The 24,931-nt window shown below is 49.4% G+C and overlaps 1 protein-coding gene across 2 annotated transcripts in view; it reads right to left on the bottom strand.

Moving 5' to 3' along the window:
* slc6a3 (solute carrier family 6 member 3) overlaps positions 1 to 24,931 on the bottom strand; it is a 104,410-nt gene that overhangs the window by 43,741 nt on the left and 35,738 nt on the right. For both annotated transcript variants that reach the window (XM_038797176.1, XM_038797175.1), the window contains one exon: positions 2,571 to 2,674. In XM_038797176.1, coding sequence (XP_038653104.1) covers positions 2,571 to 2,674 — 104 coding nt within the window. The remainder of the gene's footprint in view (positions 1 to 2,570; positions 2,675 to 24,931) is intronic.

The raw sequence follows: 24,931 nt of genomic DNA on the forward strand, positions 1-24,931 counted from the left end.
TAATCCCTGGCCCCTGCCCCCAGCCTCAACCCACCACAACGTTCACCTCCCTCATGTCCCCCACGACAACAATTCTGTTTCCTACTTTACCTGCTGTGGTTTTTCTCTTACAGACAGTAGGCTCCGGGCACACCACTTGTCTATTTTACTTGCACCCGTCACCATTGCCTGTCGTCCTGGAAGACTAACTCTTCGTCATTCAATCTCTCTTCCCATCCATCCCTTACTCAAAACCAGAAATGTTAATTCTGTTTCTACAGATGCTGCCAGACCTACTGAGTATTTCTGGCATTTTTTGTTTTCAAATCAGGTTTCCAACATCTGCGGTTTACTGTTTCTCAGTGAAATCTGGGACAGAGTAATTTTTCCTGGAGATTAACTGAACTGACTGGTGAACGAAGATCTGCATTTGTGCTTTCATCAATGCACATAGAGGATTGACTGTCTCAAAGGACATGAACTGGAGCCGCACAGCATGAATACAACAAGATGATACAGATACTACAATGAGTGCAGACTACTCAAATTTCCACGGAATTTTTCGTGGGATTCCACTAAATCTGGTGAGACTTTTTGAGCGTCGCGAATCTCACAAGAGCCTCTTGCGAGATTCAACAGCTCGACCCGACATCGTCGGGTGCGACGAGGCTGTTAAATTACATCCAAATGGAAAGAATAGTGAAAGTAAAATAAGCACAGAATAAAGAAATGCATCTCTGACTTGATTAATGTAGGAAGATCCACTTGCCAAAGTTTTAAGTGATAAAACCATTTGTCTTCTCTTTTCCGGCCATATTTTTCTTCTGTGTTTTCCATTTTAACTTTGATGTTATATTATTTCTTATCCACTTTGATCAAAAATTTCTATGCAGATTTCCCTGATTTTAATGCGAGTTTGGTAGAAAATCTGGGGAAACGTCTGCATGTACCTTTCGGGAATGGTTTCCAGTGATCGTCTATGAAAGTTACATTTTGGATGGTTGGGGAAAGGTCAGGAGTACACTGTTGAAGTTCTACTCCTTTGTTTTTATCTGAAAAAAAGTTAACTGCTTTTTGATTCCTCCTATTTTTGATCTATGACCCAAATTTATTCCAAATCTGTCTTTGCTTTGTTGAAAACCTATCTAAACATCAACTTCAATCCATCAGAAGACATGACTTTGAAAGTTGACCCTATTAGATTGTTGAAGGGAAAATTTAAGTGAATTTTGAGTTAACCCAGCGAGGAAAAATATTCAATGAACGATTTGTTATCTAAGGTAAATGAACATGCCAAAATAATTTACTTCCATAAAGCACCCTATCCATAAAACATAGAATGACAGAGTAATATATAGTACATTCAAAATATAAATGTAATTTCTTTAAGATAGCGAACTATTCTTGTAATTCACTATTAAAATAATATATTATTACAAGTTCTGTCATATGAACCAATACCTTGAATATATGCTAAATGTAATTTAACAGTTATGAAACAGAATGTATTGTGATGCGACCATCAATTCACACGAGACGGAGAGTTGAAGTGAACAGTCGTTTTAATCAGCTAGATCTGTGCCTGCCTGCGACTGCTTTCTACTGAGTGCTGCCTACAGGCTGCCGATCTATATACCTCTCCCGAGGGGACGGAGCCATAGGCGGAGCCCGCAAGGGCACCAGCATAATACAATGTAATGTAATGTAATACAATGGGCAGCACGGTAGCATGGTGGTTAGCATAAATGCTTCACAGCTCCAGGGTCTCAGGTTCGGTTCCCGGCTGGGTCACTGTCTGTGCGGAGTCTGCACGTCCTCCCCATGTGTGCGTGGGTTTCATCCGGGTGCTCCGGTTTCCTCCCACAGTCCAAAGATGTGCGGGTTAGGTGGATTGGCCATGCTAAATTGCCCGTAGTGTCCTAAAAAGTAAGGTTAGAGGGGGGGGGGTTGTTGGGTTACGGGTATAGGGTGGATACGTGGGTTTGAGTAGGGTGATCATTGCTCGGCACAACATCGAGGGCCGAAGGGCCTGTTCTGTGCTGTACTGTTCTATCTATGTACAATGGTGGGCCATAGGCGGAGCCCGCAAGGCCATCAACATAGTACAATGTAATATAATGTAATACAACGGTGAATGGTAGCAGTAATACATTCACCACATATTGTTTCTCAAATGGCATTACAGGCATTTCCAAATGGTTTTAGCAAAACTTCGCAACAAGGAATATGATGAGTCATTAAGTAGTTGGGCCTGAAACACAGAGATTGCTATCATTTCCTGATCTAGAGCAGGGTTCAGTTCCCTAACTGTGCAAAAGTAACCAAATAAATATTCTCCTCTCAGACAGGAGGCTCTTGCAAAGTCTGTGGGAGTTAAATTAGTCACGTGGGACTCGTTTTACAAGTCACAAAGAGCACCCAGATTAGCAGGGGACGATTCAGTTTTGGCTCTTAACAAGATAACAAGATGAGAGTGATCCAGATGGCTTTAACTAATAGCCAGTCAATCCATAGGCAACTTCTTGAATTTTGTATTCCCAAAGGTATTAGAAGCATCACACAAAGAAAGCAAAGCTAGCATCATAGCCCACCTGTAACAATTGTTATTAAATTTGTTGTAGCTTGCAAATGCTATTAATACACCAAAACCCACTCCAAGCGAGAAACAGATCTGTGTAGCCGCATCTATCCAAACCTAAGAACAAAACAAATGCACAAAGGAGAGAAAAAGAGCTGTTATTAGAGATAATTGCGGGAACCTATTCAACACAGAGATCAAAGACAATATTAAAATAAGGGCAATTTTGTAAATTGTTGTAGTGTGCATCTGTACAATCTGTTTTGTAGGTTAGCACTCCATGTTTAGTTATTGGCAATTGGGGAATGGGTGCATAAATTGGTATCTTTTTTATGTGTTTGCTTGGAAAGTTCAACATATTAGTGTCAACACTACTACAGAGTAAAATACTGCATGCAGGCAGTCAATACATTTCCAGACAAACCTTGCCAAAAAATGAATTGATTTATTCAATATTGATCAGCTATTGACATTTAAAATACAAAGTTAGTATATTTCAACAGGGGCTGTTGAAGAGTCAGGCTCTATTTCCTTTGCAACTTCGCCGAGTAAATAAAGTAATCAAAGGAAACATAATTTTTAAATTATATTTTAGAGAACGGTACCTGTGAAATGTCTCCTTGGCTTGACAACTGACACTGGTTATTGGAAATAATAGGTTGACCAGTATTATTTTCCTTCTCTATAATTCTTTTCATAAAGTAAACAAAAATTTACCGCTTTGCATATAAATTACCCAGACAGCAGGAAGTGTTATGGGTGAACTTCGGAAATAGTTTGCTCAGGATCACAACACCTCCAGGACAGTTTCAAATTTCAAAGCGACAGCAGGAAGGAATGAGTAGGCAATGCAGCTGACACCAATTAATAGCCCCTTAAGCTCCTTAGGAAGCTTGCTGAGGAGTTGATATGCAAAACAGTTTTTCATGTGTTCCAGCCTAGTTCTGTGCATGTCAGTGGGTTCATTGCGGGTTTCAAATAATTTCATTTACATTGGTCGTTAAACAAACCTGTGGGGCCAACCAGTGCAGGCACAAGCACTGGTCCTACATTGTTGTGGAAGGCGACTGTTCCCTTCCTTCCACTTCTGAGGAGCGGCCTGATCACATCAATAAAGCAGAGACAGCCTCCAACATGGCCGCTGGTACCAAGCAGGCAGCTCCCGCCTCCTGAAGGAGCTTGGTGCCTCTAATTGAGCGCTGAGCTCTCCTCCTGGCCATTTACACCATTTAAAACTAAAACTCATGTTCTGATATTGATGCAGTGCGGGCACAGGGTTGGACACAGAATTCATCTGTGTGTCGGATTCCCAATCCCGCATTGAAAGCCTTGCCCAACGAATCTTCTTTCTAAACTATTTGGTCAATGGCTTGAACGATCGTCTTGTCCATCTGACATCAAGAGCCCATGCCCATTTGATTCTCCCAGCATTATCAGGGTAGTAACAATCTCAAAAGGGGGTGTTGGTAACCTTACTGACCTGGACAATGTGGCTGGTCCCATTTTGAAAGAGTTTCCCTGGTGAAGGTCACTTGATTAAGGCTTACTACTTGTAGGCTGCAACAGCCAGCAGGCAAGTAACTATGGTGGAGGCAATTTAAGATTGCAGAGTGGGAATGTCCTTGGGTGCCAGCAGCCCAGATTATTCTTGTGGATCATGGGGAACATTTCCTGCTCCTCCATGGTCCACAAAAATAATTCCAAGCTTGCCTTCGCAATTTCTCTTCAGGTCCATCAACCGTCTAATTGTATGGCACATGTTCCAACCTAAGTGTGATTTTTCTCACTAAAAGAGATCCACTACCTCAAGCAGGCAAGTGCTGATGGTAAGATCTTTTCAAAATGGCACCAGTCAGAGTTGGATGTGGCGTGACTTCCTAACTGTAAATACCAAACACCATTAAAAGAGAAATGTGACTAAAGAAACAACGCAAACTTGAGAGAGGCATATCACCGAGACTTTCTGATTTCAATTCAAGAATCCTGAGGGAAGCTAAAGATGAAATATCACAAGTTCTAATTACGCTCTTGCAGAATATTGTGGAAACAAAAATTTTGCTGGGCTATTGAAAGATGTCAAATGTGATTTCGCACTTTGTGAAAGAAAATAAGACTAAGTCAGTATATTGTACATCATTTAATCCTACGTCAGTCCCTGGTTTATCACTATGCCAGGAACCTATTCAGGCTTCCTTCAACTGCTTGCAGTAACTTCAGTGGAATTGAGAAACGCCATTTAATACATCTATCCAGGATTTCTTCCAAAATTAAAATGGCTAGTCATAAGAACCCTTCATGCTATTCAACCCTATAGTATGAGGGGAAAATGGCTAAGCAGTTGGAGAACAAGAGTTATCAAAAAACAAGCAGCACAGACTACCAAGGGCAGATCTTGGTTGATGAGCCATATAGGATTCTTTGAATAAATAATGGACATGGTGGTTAGACAAAATGCATGAGGATGCTTCATGTGGATATTAAAGAAGCATTTCAATCATAAACAATATATCCAATATACCCAAATCTTAATTTTGTTTGTAATAAAAATAGGATTTTCTTATTAAAAGAGTAGAAACTTATGGAAAGATATGGCACAAGAAATTCAGAGAAAGGTGTTCACAGGAACAGAGAGATTTTGGAGGGTTGAAAGAGAAAAAAATAGATCAAAGGAAGTTTATTGAAATAAATATAGAACAAAATAGCACAAACCTGGCAAATAGGAGAGATACAAAGACAGAAAAAGATGGCAAAACGGTAGAATAAATTACAAAAAGGGTGAATTTAAAAAAAAATTGAAGAGATATAAATCCACACAAAACATTTTCACAATTGTTCCAGACAAGGGTGGCCAGGGGCAATGTTGGAAAGATTGGAAACAAATGATTGTGATATTGTGAGTGAAAATAAGGAAATGGTCAATACGCTGAATAATTATTTTGGATCAGTATTTTGAGCAGAGGAAAAATTCTGCATTCCAGCATTCCAAGGAAACTAATATTGCTGAGAAAAGAAACAAGCTGTCAAAGCTTTTCTTCTTGCATTCATCAGGACAGAATCGCAAGAATACCAAATCTCAAAGGGAACAACAATTTATACTTTTAAAATTCATTTTTAGGATTTGGGTATCAATGGCGAGGCTATCATTGAATGCCCATCCCTACTTGTGCTTGAGAAGGTGGTGATGAGCTGCCTTCTTGAACCACTGCACTACCTGAGAAGAAGGTGCTGATTAGTTAGCATGTGGACTCTGATTGGTAGAGCTGTTGTCATGGCGAATACACCAGGGAACAGTTAACTTCCAAGCTTTTTGTTTAAACTCAGACAGCCAAGTCAAATCTGATTGATTAAGGCATTGCCATGGGGAATGAAAAATGCCCAGTTTATCTCAGAGAGTAAGTGTTATGTATCAAGGAATACATTCCTGCTGGTCATGCATCGCATGATATGTGGTGACATCAGCAGAGCGGTTTGAGGGCTTTGAGCAGTTCACCATCTTTGATTGTATGAGCAACACCTCTTAAATCTCTCATCATGATTTACAATAATCCAGAACGTGGGGACCTCTATACCTTTTCTCTTTGTGGCAACAAAGAATACATGACAGAAGAGAAAACTGGCAGTGGGGATTGAGGCAGGAAAAACTGCTTAAAAAAATATTTTGTCAACTGAACATTGAAGACAGCAATGGAGGATTCTCAGGACTGGACTCACATACGCACACACACATCGGGCAAAGCACTGCCATTTATGCTGAAGGTTTAAAAAATAAATTTTGCTTCCGGTGGCGGCTATGAAGGAGTAAGTCGCACATTTGGTGACTCCCGCTCTGGTCGGACTTTTGGACCTTTTCCCCCGATTTTGAATTGTAAAACTGATGACAGAGGCAATTGTGTACTGAATTCCCACATCGGTGCATGGATCGGAGGACGAGAAGTGCTCGTAAAGGCAGAAACAGAAAGACAGAGAAGGCTTGGGCTGAAGCTGCAGCAGGAGACAGCATGGCAGAGGACCGGGCCTCTGGTTTGTCGACCCAGCGGTCAACGGAGCAGCTGATGCAAGTTATACAGGAAGGCTTTGCTAAGCAGAAATGGGACTGCTTGGGCCCAATAAAAGAGTCAAATGAGCAGCTGGAGCTTAGATTGGATGCCCAAGATCGGGCAATCCAGAATGTAGAGAAGGCTCTGGCTGAGCAGGAGGAACATCAAACTGTGGTGGAGTTAGAGGTGAAAGACCAGCAGAAGAAGCGCCTGGAGAAGGTGGAGGACCCAGAGAATAGGTCCCACCAGCAGAACTTGAGAATCATTGGGCTCCTGGGGCGGGGGGGGGGGGGGGGGGGGGGGGGGGGGGCGTCCGATGGAGCGGACACTGGGGCATACATCGCAGACATGTTTGAGAAGCTGCTGGGGAATGGGGCATTCTCCCGGCCCTTGGTGGAGGACAGGGCTCACAGAGCATTCGCGAGGAAGTTGCGAATGGGAGACCCCCCCAAGGGCAATGATGATGAGATTCCACAGGTACTTGGATAAGGTGCGCATTCTACAGTGGGCCAAGCAGACATGGAGCTGTAAGTGGGACAACAGTATCCTGCGGGTTTACCAAGACCTGAGTGTGGAGGTGGCCAGGAGAAAAGCAGGCTTCAACCAGATTAGGTCGATCATTTTTAAGAAAAAGTTGAAGTTCGGACTGTTGTATCCGGCCGGTCTCTGGGTCACGCACGAGGAACAGCACTTTTATTTCGAGTTGCCGGAGGACGCGTTGGACTTCGCAAAAAGGAAAGGACTGGTGGTGGACTGAGAACTTTTGAACTTTGCTGCAATGTTCTTGCTTTTGTTTTGTTCTTTTCTTAAAAAAAGTTTCTCGTTTTTTGTTTTGGGGAAGCTGTTGTAATGTCTTTTGCATTGATTTGGGGCCAATGGTAGAGCTGATTGAGTTAAGGTTTTCATTTGCACTGTTGGGGGGACGGAGGTGTGGGGATTGTTCGATGTTGGAGTATGTTTGTATGAGCGGGGGGGGGGAACAATAGATGGGAGACTATCCGGCGCCAGGGATGGGGGCCACCAAGCTAGCTGAAATGGACCAACTGTAAAGGAGATACTACAGATCGATAGGAGGCAGGGCTTTTAAGGGAACGGCGAAGGCTACAGGCGGAGTTCGGCTTGTTAACCACAGGGAGGGCGGTGGAGCAGCTGAGAAAGGCGAGGGTGGGGGGATCTATAATCATGAAGAGAAGGCAAGCAGAATGCTTGCACAGCAGCTTAGAAAGAGGGAGGCAGCCAGGGAGATAGGGAAAGTAAATGACGGAGATGGGAACCTGATTGGAGATTCAGCAGGGGTGAATAAGGCGTTTAGAGATTTCTACAGTAGGCTGTACAGGTCGGAATCCCCTACAGGGCCGGAAGGGATGAGGCATTTCTTGGAGGGGCTATGGATGGGGAGCTGGTCGAGGGGCTGGGGGCCCCGATCGGGTTGGAAGAGAAAGGGGAGGGTCTGAAGGCCATGCAGTCGGGTAAAGCCCCGGAGCCGGTGGAGTTTTATAAAATTTTCTGTGGGATATTGGGGCCGGGGTTCATGAGGATGTTCAATGAGGCAAGGGAAAGAGGGGTGCTGCCCCGATGATGTCACAGGCCACGATTTCGCTGATTCTGAAGCGGGACAAGAACCCGGAGCTGTGTGGGTCCTACAGGCCGATATCCCTGTTGAATGTGGATGCAAAATTGCTGGCCAAAATTTTGTCCTCCAGGATTGAGGATTGTGTTCCAGACGTTATTGGGGAGGACCAGACGGGGTTTGTTAAAAGTAGGCGGTTGGTGGCCAATGTAAGAACGTTGTTAAATGTGATCATGATACCCCCGGAAGGTAGGGAGGTGGAGGTAGTGATCGCAATGCACGCAGAAAAGGCTTTTGATCGGGTAGAATGGGATTATCTGTGGGAGATATTGGGGCGGTTCGGATTTGGTCGGGGCTTTATTGACTGAGTCAGGTTGCTGTTTCAGGCTCCTGTGGCAAGCGTACATAGAACATAGAACATAGAACGATACAGCGCAGTACAGGCCCTTCGGCCCTCGATGTTGCACCGACATGGAAAAAATCTAAAGGCCATCTAACCTACACTATGCCCTTATCATCCATATGCTTATCCAATAAATTTTTAAATGCCCTCAATGTTGGCATGTTCACTACTGTTGCAGGTAGGGCATTCCACGGCCTCACCACTCTTTGCGTAAAAAACCCACCTCTGACCTCTGTCCTATATCTATTACCCCTCAATTTAAGGCTATGTCCCCTCGTGCTAGCCACCTCCATCCGCGGGAGAAGGCTCTCGCTGTCCACCCTATCTAACCCTCTGATCATTTTGTATGCCTCTATTAAGTCACCTCTTAACCTTCTTCTCTCTAACGAAAACAACCTCAAGTCCATCAGCCTTTCCTCATAAGATTTTCCCTCCATACCAGGCAACATCCTGGTAAATCTCCTCTGCACCCGTTCCAAAGCTTCCACGTCCTTCCTATAATGAGGCGACCAGAACTGTACGCAATACTCCAAATGCGGCCGTACTAGAGTTTTGTACAACTGCAACATGACCTCATGGCTCCGGAACTCAATCCCTCTACCAATAAAGGCCAACACACCATAGGCCTTCTTCACAACCCTATCAACCTGGGTGGCAACTTTCAGGGATCTATGTACATGGACACCGAGATCCCTCTGCTCATCCACACTACCAAGAATTTTACCATTAGCCAAATATTCCGCATTTCTGTTATTCTTTCCAAAGTGAATCACCTCACACTTCTCCACATTAAACTCCATTTGCCACCTCTCAGCCCAGCTCTGCAGCTTATCTATGTCCCTCTGTAACCTGCAACATCCTTCCGCACTGTCTACAACTCCACCGACTTTAGTGTCGTCTGCAAATTTACTCACCCATCCTTCTGCGCCCTCCTCTAGGTCATTTATAAAAATGACAAACAGCAACGGCCCCAGAACAGATCCTTGTGGTACGCCACTCGTAACTGAACTCCATTCTGAACATTTCCCATCAACTACCACTCTCTGTCTTCTTTCAACTAGCCAATTTCTGATCCACATCTCTAAATCACCCTCAATCCCCAGCCTCCGTATTTTCTGCAATAGACGACCGTGGGGAACCTTATCAAACGCTTTACTGAAATCCATATACACCACATCAACTGCTCTACCCTCGTCTACCTGTTCAGTCACCTTCTCAAAGAACTCGATAAGGTTTGTGAGGCATGACCTACCCTTCACAAAACCATGCTGACTGTCCCTAATCATATTATTCCTATCTAGATGATTATAAATCGTATCTTTTATAATCCTCTCCAAGACTTTACCCACCACAGACGTTAGGCTCACCGGCCTATAGTTACCGGGGTTATCTCTACTCCCCTTCTTGAACAAAGGGACCACATTTGCTATCCTCCAGTCCTCTGGCACTATTCCTGTAGCCAATGATGACCTAAAAATCAAAGCCAAAGGCTCAGCAATCTCTTCCCTGGCTTCCCAGAGAATCCTAGGATAAATCCCATCCGGCCCCGGGGACTTATCTATTTTCACCTTGTCCAGAATTGCCAACACTTCTTCCCTACGCACTTCAATGCCATCTATTCTAATAGCCTGGGTCTCAGCATTCTCCTCCACAATATTATCTTTTTCTTGAGTGAATACTGACGAAAAGTATTCATTTAGTATCTCGCTTATCTCCTCAGCCTCCACACACAACTTCCCACCACTGTCCTTGACTGGCCCTACTCTTACCCTAGTCATTCTTTTATTCCTGACATACCTATAGAAAGCTTTTGGGTTTTCCTTGATCCTACCTGCCAAAGACTTCTCATGTCCCCTCCTTGCTCGTCTCAGCTCTCTCTTTAGATCCTTCCTCGCTTCCTTGTAAATATCAAGCGCCCCAACTGAAACTTCACGCCTCATCTTCACATAGGCCTCCTTCTTCCTCTTAACAAGAGATTCCACTTCTTTGGTAAACCACGGTTCCCTCGCTCGACCCCTTCCTCCCTGCCTGACTGGTACGTACTTATCAAGAACATGCAATAGCTGTTCCTTGAACAAGCTCCACATATCCAGTGTGCCCAACCCTTGCAGCCTACTTCTCCAACCAACAACCACAGACGAATAGGACAACATCTGACTACTTTAGACAGCACTGGGGGACGAGACAGGGATGCCCCCTCTCCCCACTGTTGTTCGCACTAGCTATAGAGCCATTGGCAATTGCTCTGAGAGCCTCAAGGGGCTGGAAGGTGCTGGGGCTGGTCCGGGGACAGTTTTCGGGGTATAAGCTAAATATGGGGAAAAGGGGGATGTTTGCGGTCCAAGCAAAGGGATAGGAGAGGCGATTGGGGGAGCTGCCGTTTCGATTAGTAGGTGGAAACTTCAGGTACCTAGACATTCACGTGGCGCGGGAATGGGACCGGCTGCATAAATTAAATCTGGCCCGGCTAGTAGACCAAATGAAGGACGGTTTTCGGAGGTGGGACGCGCTTCTGTTGTCACTGGCTGGGAGAGTGCAGACGGTGAAAATGACGGTCCTCCCGAGATTCCTGTTTGTATTTCAGTGTCTCCCCATCTTTATTCCACAGTCCTTTTTTAAACGGGTCAACAAAGTGATCGCAGAGTCGGGGAGAGGGCGGGCTGGCGCTGCCAAATTTTAGTAACTATTACTGGGCGGCAAATATAGCCATGATCAGGAAGTGGGCGGTGGGGGAGGGGTGGGCATTGCCGAGGCACTCCAGAGGGTGTCTCAGTCACAGGTGGGCATTGCTGAGGCACTCCAGAGTGTGTCCCAGTCACAGGGGCATTGCCGAGGCACTCCAGAGGGTGTCCCAGTCACAGGTGGGCATTGCCGAGGCACTCCAGAGTGTGTCCCAGTCACAGGTGGGCATTGCCGAGGCACTCCAGAGGGTGTCTCAGTCACAGGTGGGCATTGCCGAGGGACTCCAGAATGTGTCACAGGTGGGCATTGCCGAGGCACTCCAGAGTGTGTCACAGGTGGGCATTGCCGAGGCACTCCAGAGTGTGTCCCAGTCACAGGTGGGCATTGCCGAGGGACTCCAGAGGGTGTCTCAGTCACAGGTGGGCATTGCCGAGGGACTCCAGACTGTGTCCCAGTCACAGGGGCATTGCCGAGGCACTCCAGAGTGTCCCAGTCACAGGGGCATTGCCGAGGGACTCCAGACTGTGTCCCAGTCTCAGGGGCATTGCCGAGGCACTCCAGACTGTGTCCCAGTCACAGGTGGGCATTGCCGAGGCACTCCAGACTGTGTCCCAGTCACAGGGGCATTGCCGAGGGACTCCAGAGTGTGTCCCAGTCACAGGTGGGCATTGCCGAGGGACTCCAGAGTGTCCCAGTCACAGAGGCATTGCCGAGGGACTCCAGAGTGTGTCCCAGTCTCAGGGGCATTGCCGAGGCATTCCAGACTGTGTCTCAGTCTCAGGGGCATTGCCGAGGGACTCCAGAGTGTGTCCCAGTCTCAGGGGCATTGCCGAGGTACTCCAGACTGTGTCCCAGTCATAGGGGCATTGCCGAGGGACTCCAGAGTGTGTCCCAGTCACAGGGGCATTGCCGAGGGACTCCAGACTGTGTCTCAGTCACAGGTGGGCATTGCCGAGGGATTCCAGACTGTGTCCCAGTCACAGGGGCATTGCCGAGGGACTCCAGAGGGTGTCCCAGTCACAGGGGCATTGCCGAGGGACTCCAGAGTGTGTCCCAGTCACAGGGGCATTGCCGAGGCACTCCAGAGTGTGTCCCAGTCATAGGGGCATTGCCGAGGGACTCCAGAGTGTGTCCCAGTCTCAGGGGCATTGCCGAGGTACTCCAGACTGTGTCCCAGTCATAGGGGCATTGCCGAGGGACTCCAGAGTGTGTCTCAGTCTCAGGGGCATTGCCGAGGGACTCCAGAGCGTGTCCCAGTCACAGGTGGGCATTGCCGAGGGACTCCAGACTGTGTCCCAGTCACAGGTGGGCATTGCCGAGGGACTCCAGAGTGTGTCCCAGTCACAGGGGCATTGCCGAGGGACTCCAGAGTGTGTCCCAGTCACAGGGGCATTGCCGAGGCACTCCAGAGCGTGTCCCAGTCACAGGTGGGCATTGCCGAGGCACTCCAGAGTGTGTCCCAGTCACAGGTGGGCATTGCCGAGGCACTCCAGAGTGTGTCCCAGTCATAGGGGCATTGCCGAGGGACTCCAGAGTGTGTCTCAGTCACAGGGGCATTGCCGAGGCACTCCAGAGGGTGTCCCAGTCACAGGGGCATTGCCGAGGCACTCCAGAGTGTGTCTCAGTCTCAGGGGCATTGCCGAGGGACTCCAGAGCGTGTCCCAGTCACAGGGGCATTGCCGAGGCACTCCAGAGTGTGTCTCAGTCTCAGGGGCATTGCCGAGGCACTCCAGAGTGTGTCCCAGTCTCAGGGGCATTGCCGAGGCATTCCAGACTGTGTCCCAGTCACAGGTGGGCATTGCCGAGGCACTCCAGACTGTGTCCCAGTCTCAGGGGCATTGCCGAGGCACTCCAGAGCGTGTCCCAGTCACAGGGGCATTGCCGAGGCACTCCAGAGCGTGTCTCAGTCACAGGGGCATTGCCGAGGGACTCCAGAGTGTGTCTCAGTCTCAGGGGCATTGCCGAGGGACTCCAGACTGTGTCCCAGTCTCAGGGGCATTGCCGAGGGACTCCAGACTGTGTCCCAGTCACAGGGGCATTGCCGAGGGACTCCAGAGCGTGTCCCAGTCACAGGTGGGAATTGCCGAGGCACTCCAGAGTGTGTCCCAGTCACAGAGGCATTGCCGAGGGACTCCAGAGTGAGTCTCAGTCTCAGGGGCATTGCCGAGGGACTCCAGACTGTGTCCCAGTCACAGGGGCATTGCCGAGGCACTCCAGAGCGTGTCCCAATTGCAGAAGAGCATCACTGAGGCCGTCGGTAACATGGTGCAGATGATGGAGAACCACCAGGACTGGCAGAGACAGATGATGCAGGGACCAATGGAGCTCACTCCAGATGTCCCTCCATCCCAAGGTGACCCCCAAGGCCCTAGGAACAACGTCCGGGATGAGGGAATGCGGGAGGCTGACCCGGAGCCTATCAACAGGGAGACAAATACAGTCTTCAGCTCTCTCGAGTCTCCCCCCACCCCACCCCTCCTGACAATGGTGCTTCTTGAGGTCAGTGGGCTATACAGGGTGGCACAGCGAGGTCCTCCAGAGGATGTGAGCTAGTGGTATCAAAGGTCCCAGGACGCGGTAAGCAGTAGGCTGCCTCCACCTAGGACACACATAGATGTAGCTGTAGAGCACAGAAGATTGAGGTACACTAAGTTGGCACTGAGGGGGTGGGGGTCGTAGATAGGGACAGATAGGGTTTAGATTTTTCACCATTAAAACATATTGCACCTGCAACATGTGAAGCCTCTGTCACACTATTCCACTTTACAGGCTGGCCTACAGCTCCCCCCATCCCCTGTTACCCTCTGCTTTCACCCGCCCCCTGCCCCCTGGGCACAGTGGTCCTAGATCTGGGTCCCCAGGGCACGGCACGTGCAGGTGATGGGTAAGCAGAAAGACAGGAATCAAACTATGGAGGCACGGTGGTGCAGTGGTTAGCCACCAGTGCAAGAGACCTGGGTTTGAATGTTGGCTGCTGCCTCTGTGGTGTTGACACCTCCAGGGTTCAGGCAAAGTGTCCAGGCCTCACAGTTTGTTTGGGATGCGAGGCAATAATGCTCGCCTGAGACATGGCACATGAACCCACGGGATTCCACTCAAGGGGCGGGATTCTCCCCTACCCGGCGTGACGGAGGGTGCCGGCGAAGGGGAGTAGCGCCAACCACTCAGGGGTCGGGCCTCCCCAAAGGTGGGGAATTCTCCCCACCTTTGGGGGCCAGCCCCACGCCGGAGCGGTTTGCACCAGAAGACTGGCGCAAAAAACCGGCGCCCCCCGGCAGCAGGGCTGGCCGAAAGGCTTTCGCCGGCCGGCGCATACGGGATGTGGGTTTCTCTTCCGCTTCCGCCATGGCGGAGGCCGTGGCGGACGCGGAGGAAAATAGTGCACGCAGGGTGCCCGTTTTCTTACACACGACTTCCTTTTGGAATAACATCTGCACCTGCTCTTGGATCAAATTCTAAGTGGGTTGAATGGAGTGCGATGTTATTTAGATGACATAATCATTACTGGTTCATATGAACAGGAGGAACACTTGAAGAATTTGAAAGCTACCCTGAAACAGTTAACCTGAGAGTTAAAAAGGAAAGTGTTACTTTTACAAGTCATACCATCAACAAAGATGGCTTTCACAAGGAGCCAAAGGAAATGCCAACAAGCGTCACATCCTCAAAATATGACACAATTAAGGTCATTTTTAATATTGATCAATTATTTATGGTTGAATTTAGCAACAGGATTGAAGTCTTCCAACATGTTGCTGTGTACCAAACAGGCATCACACTGGTCAGAAGAATGTGAAAATACATACAATAAAGTGAAAGAGGCTTTACTGAAGTCCGAGCTGTTTATTATCATCCAAAAATTAAGTTGCAATTAGCTTGCGATGCCTTGCCCTATGGGGTTGGTGCAGTGGTCTTGCATGTTATGCTTTCAGGAGAGGAACGACAAATAGCCCTTTCTTCATTCACTCTTACTAATGCAGAAACAAATTCCATTCAGCTAGAAATAGAAGCTTTGAGCACCATTTATGATGTAGGAAGGTTCCAACATTTCTTTTATGGGCACTATTTCACTCTTTTAACGGATTATCAACCCTTGACTAGAATCTTTGGGCAGTATAAAGGCATACCTTCTTTGGCAGCTAGTAGATCGCAAAGATGGTCATTGATATTGTCGCACACACTTATGATATCCAATATCACAAGTCAGAACACCATGCTGATGCTTTGTCACGATTGCCATCATAAGTGAAACAGGAACCAAACAAAAATTTCATCAACATCGTGTATTTCTTGTTTGTGGATAGTGTACCTGTGACTTCATCTCAAGTTTTTAAAAATAAATTTAGAGTACCCAATTATTTTTCTTTTCCACTTAAAGGACAATTTAGTGTGGCCAATCCACCTAACCAGCACATCTATGGGTTGTGGGGTGATACCCACGCAGACATGGAGAGAATGGGTAAACTCCACATGCACAGTGACCCAGGGCCGGGATTCGAACCCGGGTCCTCAGCGCCGTAGTCCCAGTGCTAACCACTGCGCCACGTGCTGCCCCTTCATCTCAAGTTTAAAGATATACAAGAACCGATCCAACGATGGTGAAGGTCCAAAAAGGAATGCTCAGTCTTTTGTCAGAAAAATCCAGACCTCAAGCCCTACATCATAGGAAGACTTGAGTTGACAGTGCAGGTGGAGTTCTAGTATGGGAATCTATATGATTCTTCATCTGTGCTTGTGGAGTAGAGTCCTTGACGAAATGCATGAGGGACATCCTGATGTGGCGAGGATGAAGGAACTGGCACACAGTTATTTTTGGTGGCCAGGATTGGATGTTCAAATTCAAGAGAAAGTTGGGCAATGTCAATCCTGTGAAAAACTAAGGAACACTCCACCATTGCATCCATTACATCTGTAGGAATGGCCGACTCAGCCAAGGCAAAGAATACACATCGATTATGCTGGTCAACTGCCGGGTGACATGTGCTTAGTGATTGAGAACATGCCTTGAAATGGCCAGAAGAAGCGATAATTAAATCAATGACGACTGAGCAAACCATTCAGAAACTAGACAAAATATTCGCAAGATTTGGAACACCAGAGCAGTTTATCAGTGATAATGGGACGCAGTTTGCTTCAAAAGAGTTTGAGGTCTTCTTGAAGGAGAACGGTATACATCATATTAAGTCAGCTCTCTGTCATACAGCAATGAATGGATTGGCCAAGCATTTTGTGCAATCATTAAAACATTCCATCAAAGAGTCAAAGGACCAGGGGACATTGGCAAGAAGAGTTAACAAATTCCTGTGGCGGGATTTTCTGTTGGCCAATGCCAGAATCGGGAAAAGTGATGAGGCGCATGAGGCAGAAATTGTGGCCGACACCGCCCGCCCAACAGAATGCCATGCTCCGGTGCCTCGACAGCGGCATTAATGCGTTCTAATCTGCACATACAGTAAATGCTGTTGGCATATTATTAGCAGGCCCACCCCGTATTCTCCGGGCCTCCGTGATGCTCTGCCTCTGCCAGGAGGAATCGCTGACAGCGAGTTTCATTTAGAATCTACGGCATTGACCCAAACTGATCCATGCCAACCAAAAAGCCCATCTAAGCTAACCCTATTTGCCTGGATGCGGCCCATATCGTTCTATAGAATCATAGAATCTACGGCACGGAAGCAGGTTTTAATTTGTGATTTTAAAACCCGCGAAATAGGTGCTATGGCTGCTGAGGGAGAGTGGGTACGAGAGTGTCCAACGTCACCATAGTATGCTGACGGTTGTGCCGCTGGTTGGGGGCCTTCTGCCAGGGCTGGGGTTGAGTAGCCGTAGGTGACCTGGAGGTGGGCCGTGGTTGGGGTGGACACGTTACGGAACATCATTGCTGCAACCTGCAAGGCAGCCATACGACCGTGCATATTGCTGACTACCTACTGTGAACTTAGTGCCACGGGTCGTATGAATGTCCCCCCCAGGCCACCCACCTAGGTATCCTTTGGCCTCAGTCAGCCCATCAATGGGATGGGCGCGTTCCAGCTGGGATGAGTGTCTGTGGGGAGTTGAGTGCTAATATGCAGCTGTAACTCGTCGGTCTCTTGAGTGCCAATCCCGATCCCGGCGAATACGATACCTTTTTTCATTGGAATCGCTCGTGTTCCACATGGCGCCGGTGCTAGCCCCTTAACGGCTCTGGAATTGCTCCTGGACCAGTGCCAATTTTGCTGTCGTAGAAGTCCACTGATTCTGTCCGGTGTCAACACTTAGTCTCTGAAATGGAGATTCCCACCCCTAATGTCTGACAGTAACACTATACATACTACCATGTAAAGTTCATCGACAATCCTGTTCAATAGGAAACTATGAACACAGTTTGATTTGTTAACTCCACCTGATACTGCAGAGATTGTCAAACAACAACAAGCACAAGAAGGGAGCAAAACTCTAAAAGTCGAGTATTCACCAGAGAGGGAGAGTTCTAGCTAGCAGCTACATCACCAATGAGAAATGCTTGATTCTAGCAAAGGCAGTTCCAATATTGCACACTGTACAGAGGGTGAAAGAGCTTGGCGACATCATGCTGATTAGCTACTTGCTGCACCAAGTGTGTTCGCAGAAACTTCTCAAGAGATCTTACCCTTGGAATATCTAGACAGCAATACTTTGGAACAGAGACAAATTATAGGAGCGAGTTCAGATTTTGTTTCTGAGGACGTTTAGAGTGCCTGTATTGCAGATACTGTAATAACTAGTCAGGAAGTACCATTTACAGAAAGCAATGAGGACACTTCCAAGGTCTCTAGTAGCCAAGTTCCAGAACGTCAAATTCTATCAGAAAGGAATAGACATCCACCTCAGAGACTGCTTTATTGAATTGTATATGTATAGAATAATGCTAAGTGGATCTGTTGTATAAATGTTAATCATTGTCGTTGCACTAAACATGTAAAAGGGGAGGGGGGTACTGTATCTGGGAGTACATTCCTGCTGGTTATGTGTCACATAATGTGTAGTGCCATCAGCAGAGTGCTTGCGTGGGCTTTGAGCAGATCACCTTCTTGATTGTATGAGCAACATCTCTGATAAACCTCTCATCGTGTTTTACGAGAATCCAGAGCGTGAGCACGTCCATACCCTTTCTCTTGTCGGCAAGAAAGAAATATAACAGAAAGGTACCTGAAGCATTTGAGACACACGTGAAGCTAGCCGTCTCACACTGTTACTATGCAGGATGTTGCTGTTAAGACACAAAGACCTTCTGCCTACCACACAAATGTGTAATGTGATACATAAATGTCAGTGCTGGTGTGATGCCAGGTTTGCAGGCCGCATGGTGGATCGTATCAAACAGCACCGGAGTGATTCATCGTACTCAAGTTAAAGTTCACTGAACGGCGCGTTTCGCGGGATATTTCTCGCCGTGACCGGCGGCTGCAGCACCGAGAAAGACCCGCTATTTATCATCACTTTGCCGTTTCTTTTGGCCTTGGGAGTTTCTCTCCTCCGAGGCCGAAAGACGGATTTCCTGCTGGCAAGCTTTATCCTCGCAGATCACGGCGCCATTTTAACCATCTGCCCCAATCATCCCCCTCCCACTTTAAGGTTCCCCCTCCCCACCATTTGTGTGACCCACCCCTCATCCTCCAACCTTGGGGAGGCATCCGGGAACCCCCCTCATCCGCCTCTACCTGGCAAAACCCCCCAGGGCCTGCCAACTGGCATGCAACCCTGGCATCTGGTGACCCTGGCACTGCCAAGGTGGTACTTCATGGGTGCATGGTGGCACTGCCAGGGTGCCAAGCTAGCAGTGCCATGGTGCCTGGGTACCAGGGGGAGTAACAAGTGTCACCCTACCCTGTGCCCGACCATCCAGGGATTTCCAATGGCCTGGGAGGCCACCCCAGATGCCTACATGACTGGTCCACATTTGTGTGGACCAGTACTAAGGGCGCCCTGTTGAGGTCTCCCAGGTGCGACTGATGAGTCCTGGAGACTTATGGCTCATTTAAATATTTAGTTCTGGGTCTCGCTCAGCGAAGGCGAAATCCAGATCATGTGGGGCAGAACATTTTGCCCAACGCGGTGCCCAATTTTGGACTTGCGCATGATTCACTTATTGCTCCTGGATTCGCGACAGGCGCAACAGGATCGCTGAATTGCACCCCACATCTCTTTGGCTGTTCACAACAGGCAAATTACTGATCAGATCCAACAAACACGAGCTTGCAACACTCAAAACATGGGGAGAATTTCCATGCCTTCCTGGCCTGTGCCTTGGCCCATCATTGGCTGCCGCTGGCATTTTCTGGTCCCGTCACTGTTAATGGGATTTCCCGTTGAGTCCAACTCCGCTACTAGGAAACCCGCAGTGGGGGGTTCGACGCTGGTAGGGCCAGAAGATCCCACTGGCGAGAAGGGCTGGAAAATCCCCCCATCGTGTCCAACATTAGGTGTGATTCCATGATCAGACAACACTTACAAAACAATCCTGATTGTGTTAAGATTGGATTGGATCAGTTGGATTGCAGTGTGACTCACTTTCTGCTGCGAGAAGCTACATAGAATCACACATCGGGCTCTGTCCTTTACAAACACATCCACATATTGTGCCCTTTTAGTTAAACAAAAGCTCAGGGAACAGCCATTCCCTGGTTGATTCAGATCGGCGAGCAGGATGAGCAGAAAGATATGTTGTAACGCAGTATGGAGTGTTGATGATAGAATAGAAGATGTTTGAAAGTGAAATTAATGAAAGGAAATGTATCTTATGTGACTACATTTTAAATGACGTGGAGACGCAATGGGACCTTGGTGTGCAGGTTCATAAACAACTGAAGATGGCAGCATTAAGACTGTAATAAAGTAAAGTGAATCATGAATTTTGTAGTCAGAGGAATTCAGTAAAGAGGAAGGAGATTATCTTAAACATTTACAAGAACTTGCTCCGGTTGCAGATGGAGTTTTCCAACTATTTGAACACCTTTCATAGGAAAGAAATGGGGCGTGATTCTCCGATGTCGCGCCGCATCGGGAAAGCCGTCGTGAACTCGGTCGAGTTCAACGACGGCGGGAAACGGACCCGATCGCGATCGATTCTGGCCCCGGAAATGGGCTAGCATCGGAGCCGCGAGGAACACGGGGGGCGCAACGTTGAAAACGTGTCGTCAGCGCGCAACGCCCCAATGACGCCGCTCTGCATCGTAAAAGGGTGCGATCCACGCACGGAAAGGAGGAAGGGAAATGTCGGAGCCACGGAGGGCCGCCCCGAGGTTCCGTGATACAGACCTGGAGACCCTCCTCGATGAGGTGGAGCAGCGCAGGGACATCCTCTGCCCAAGACGAGGGCATTGCCACCCTTCCAGCACCGTGCGACGGGCACGGGGGGGGGGGGGGGGGGGGGCGAGAATGAGTGGAGGGTGGTTAACAAAGTTGTCACAGACCCACATGAGCGCTGCAACCCCCTGGAGAGATGCCATGGTGTGGCTGCAACTTTCCCCCCACCCTGTGCCAATATCTGAACGCCCTGATGATACCTGCCTAATTGTGATGCTCTATCTATGCCCCCCCCCCCCCCCCCCAAACAGGACAAGACTGCTCGCAACAGCTGGGAGCGCAACAGAATCGGAGGGGGTTCACCTGTTATGCACCCCCTGACAGTGTTCGAGCAGAGGGCCCTGGACCTTGCTGGGGGATCTGCCACCCGGGAGGCCGAGCAATGCGAGGTTGGAGGTTCAGAACCAAGTGAGACAACCCTGCATGACAACACCCCCCCCCCCCCACCCAGCCCATCCTCTCTCCCCTCACACTCTGCCCACTGGACCATCCTACGCCCAGCCGAGCGTGTCTAACTAACCCCGTATCATTCTGTTCCGCAGGGCCAGCTGACGAACGTCCAGGGCCGTCTGGTGCCACACACAGGCCACCATCCACGATGACCACCGCACCCAGGGTCGCACGCCAGAGGGTGGCAGGAGGTCGGCCAGGAGGGCCATCCTCCAAATCCGGGACTCTCGAGCGGGACGTACAGAGGGCGGACAGTGACGACTTTCATGGCTGTGGTTGCCCGATGGTCGGGCCGTGAGACAGGACAGGACAGGGTCAGTGGACCCAGACGCACAGAGGACGGCGACGCAATCAATGGACTCACCAGACGCTGAACTGTACATGGGCCACGTGCGTCCTGCGCTGGGACATGACTGGGACGAGGACACTCCTGAATTTCTGACGGACGAGGACCTAGAGCTTGCGGCACAGCTGTCTCCCACACCATCCACCATCCCAGAGACACTCACCTCGGTTGGGCAATTAAGTGATGAGGCTCCTGGGTCACAGTCTGGTGTGCACCATACAGCTGAGCCGGTACAGCAGGTGGAGGTTGGAGCAGCCGAGGGGCTGGACGGTCGGAGGGCAGCTCAGGCCCAGACGTTTCCCGGGTTCCTGGATTTACTCGACCCACCTGGACAGCAGATTCATTTTGAAACCCAGGGACACAATGACGGGATGAGCACCTCCCCGCTCGCACCTCCGTCCCACAGGGAGGGCCGGGGCCACCGGACTCCCCTAGGGAGGAGGTGGTCCTGGGGCCCGTGCCATTAACTCCGTCAAGGGACGTCCCTGAACGCTCGGCCTCCCCCCGTCCTATCCCTGGTGCATCGGGTGGGCAGCGGGCAGAGCAGGGTGGCACCACGTCATCCAAAACGCCCGCGGAGCAGCCTGGCCCATCAAGGCCAGGTCGACCCAGGAGACGAGTGCCGATGGGGAGACATGTCGCGGGACGTGATCCTCAGCAGTCCGCCTCCACTCCTGCTGTACCATCTGGGGATTCACTTAGAGGTAGACGTAAGGCAATGAAGAGGAACACATAGTAAGTTGGCATGGGTGAAGGGCACAGTTTAGTTGTAGGGGTTAGGGCATCTGTACATAATATTCATCATTAAACTCACTGTTGCACCTAACTTGTAAGACTGTGATTTTTCCGTTGCCACGAGGATCGTGATGGTGACCGGATGTCGCTGGGGTTGACGAGTGGTGAAACGTCGGTGCCGGGTGTGCAGCCCCTCCCCCCCACCCCACCCCCTCCCCCCCACCCCACCCCCTCCCACAGCTACCCCACGCGGGCACATGATGGAGTGTCCCTGACGAACTCAGCAACCACCGAGATGGATGGTTCAGCTATTGCCATGAGTCAGACTTTGTCTAACGATTCTGAGCTCACAGCTCATCGCAGATCGGGATGTCATCATTCAACATGGCACTGATCACACCCACTGACACAGCCATCAATGTCGTGCCATACCGTTGTGCCGCAGTGGTAAGGGTGATCTCGAAGTGGAGCAGTGTACACGGAGCGGAGCGGGGGTGTGGGGGTGGTGGGAGTTGTGTGCTGTCCGTCTGCATGACTGGCGATGCAGGTGGTAGTGGTAGTGTTCAGCGAAGCCGTCGCGCGCGACGCGTGAATCTTGCAGCCACCAACGCGTTGCGTGCCCGCTGTCCTCGCCGGAGGCATCGTGCAGCCTCCTGGACATTACGCACCACCAACCTCCTCCTCCTCCTCCTCCTCCTCCTCCTCCTCCTCCTCCTCAGCGTTGGCACCACTGCCAGTGGCTTCTCCCTCCGACTCCTCCACCAGGCATCTCCCCTATGCATTGCAATGTTGTGCAGCGCACAGCAGACCACAACAATGCGAGCGACCCTGCCGGGCTGGTACTGCAGGGCCCCTCCGGAGCGGTCCGGGCACCTGAATCTCATTTTCAGCAGACCAAAGCAGCGCTCCACCACACCCCTGGTTGCTGCATGGGCCTCATTGTATAGGGTGTCCGCATTGGTCTGAGGCCTCCGTATGGGCGTCATCAGCCAAGACCTCAGTGGATAACCCCTGTCGCCCAGCAACCAGCCCCTCAGCCGGGGGGGCCGTCCCTCAAACATAGCAGGGATGAACGACTGTGCAAGAATGTACGCATCATGCACACTCCCAGGGAACCTTGCACACACGTGCATGATCCTCATGTTAAGGTCGCATACCACCTGGATGTTCATGGAGTGTGTCCCCTTCCTGTTAGTGAACACGTCCCTGTTGCCTGCAGGCAAGCGCATGGGGACGTGAACACCATCAATCACTCCCTGGACCATAGGTATCCCGGCCATGTTGGCAAATCCACAGGCTCGTACTTCTTGATTTGCTCGGGCCTCGGGAAAGGTTATGTAGTAGTCCGCGATGGCGAACAGGGCGTCGGTCACGTCCTGGATGGACCTGTGGACCGATGCCTGCGATATCCCGGATAGGTCCCCACTCGGAGACTGAAAGGAACCGGTAGCATAAAAGTTAAGTGCCACCATCACCTTGACAGCAACCGGGATCGCGTGTCCTCCTCCCGTTCCACGTGGGGCAAGGTGCGCCACGAGGTGGCAGATATGTGCGACCGTCTCCCTGCTGAACCGGAGTCTCCTCCTGCAGGTGATGTCCAGCAGTGTCTCGAAAGAGATCTGGGCACGGTACACCCAAGGCCTCGATTGTCGCCTCTGGTGCCCTGGCTCCACCATCAATGTCTCCTCCCCCTCCCCCCCATGCTGCTCGACATCAGTGCCCGCATCCTGTGCCGTCCTCAGCGTTTGAGGGTCAATGTTCCCCTCGCCATCCCCCTGGACATACCGGCCATGAGGGCCTGCGGCCTGTACGGCGACGACGGGCCACTCCGCGGCCATTCCCTCTGCTGCTGCAGCTGCCAATGCATCCACTGTGGGATGTCGCTGTGGACGCTGCTGGATGTCTAACTGCAGTGCAGCGGCTCCAACCACTGCGATGAACATAGCCGTTCGGTTCGAATACATTATGGTCACCTACAGAAGGGTGGTGGGGAGCAGAGGAACGACATGTTAGACGGAGGTTATTCGACACCTCGACAGCCGCCTGCCACGAGATACTGTGAGTCCCGGTGGCCTGGTCGTGCTGCTGTTTGGGAGAATCGCGGGAGTGCGTCGGACCGGCGTTGCGTGAAAAACTGGCACGGCCCGCTATTCTCCCAACCGGCGTGACATCGGAGAATCGCGCCCATGAAAACAAAGCACAAGTGTGCTGCGTACATTTATTGTGATGGTGCAGAGTTGAAAGATTACCGTTATCAAGTGAAACATGAGATAATTGGGTGTTTTTTTCTTGATAGTCATCAGGAAAATGAAAGGATATCTTAAGACAGGAATGGATTGTTTCCACTGATTAGTCAAATGGTGACAAAAGGGGCACAAATTTAAGATAATCACAAAATAAATAAAGGGGAGGTCAGGAAGTAATTGTGTACAGCCAATGGTAAGAATGTGAAAATTTCTAACACAGACGATTGTTGAAGCAAAGTCCATTATGTTTTTTCTAACTGAAAAATGGGAATATTAAAGGATATGGAGTACTGGAACAGACGGTGGGCTAATAGCCTGTTTCTGTGCTGCCACACACACACACTCCAAGCTCAGAATTTCTTCTCCAGCCTATGTGCTGCAGGTTGTGATGTGTTATCTATGTTTAAACAGCTGGGCGTCTCATATCATTTTATCGTTTTGCCAAGTCAATCAATAGGTTAATGGCTTTGATGCTTTCCAATCGCCGACACACAGCTGAATTCCAATAAGTCATTTTATCAAGCCTGAGTTGGCAAAATATTTGAAAAGAAACACAAGACGAGATTTTCCCCGTTATC

Source organism: Scyliorhinus canicula, chromosome 5 (genome assembly GCF_902713615.1).
Source record: "Scyliorhinus canicula chromosome 5, sScyCan1.1, whole genome shotgun sequence".
NCBI classification, from domain to species: domain Eukaryota; kingdom Metazoa; phylum Chordata; class Chondrichthyes; order Carcharhiniformes; family Scyliorhinidae; genus Scyliorhinus; species Scyliorhinus canicula.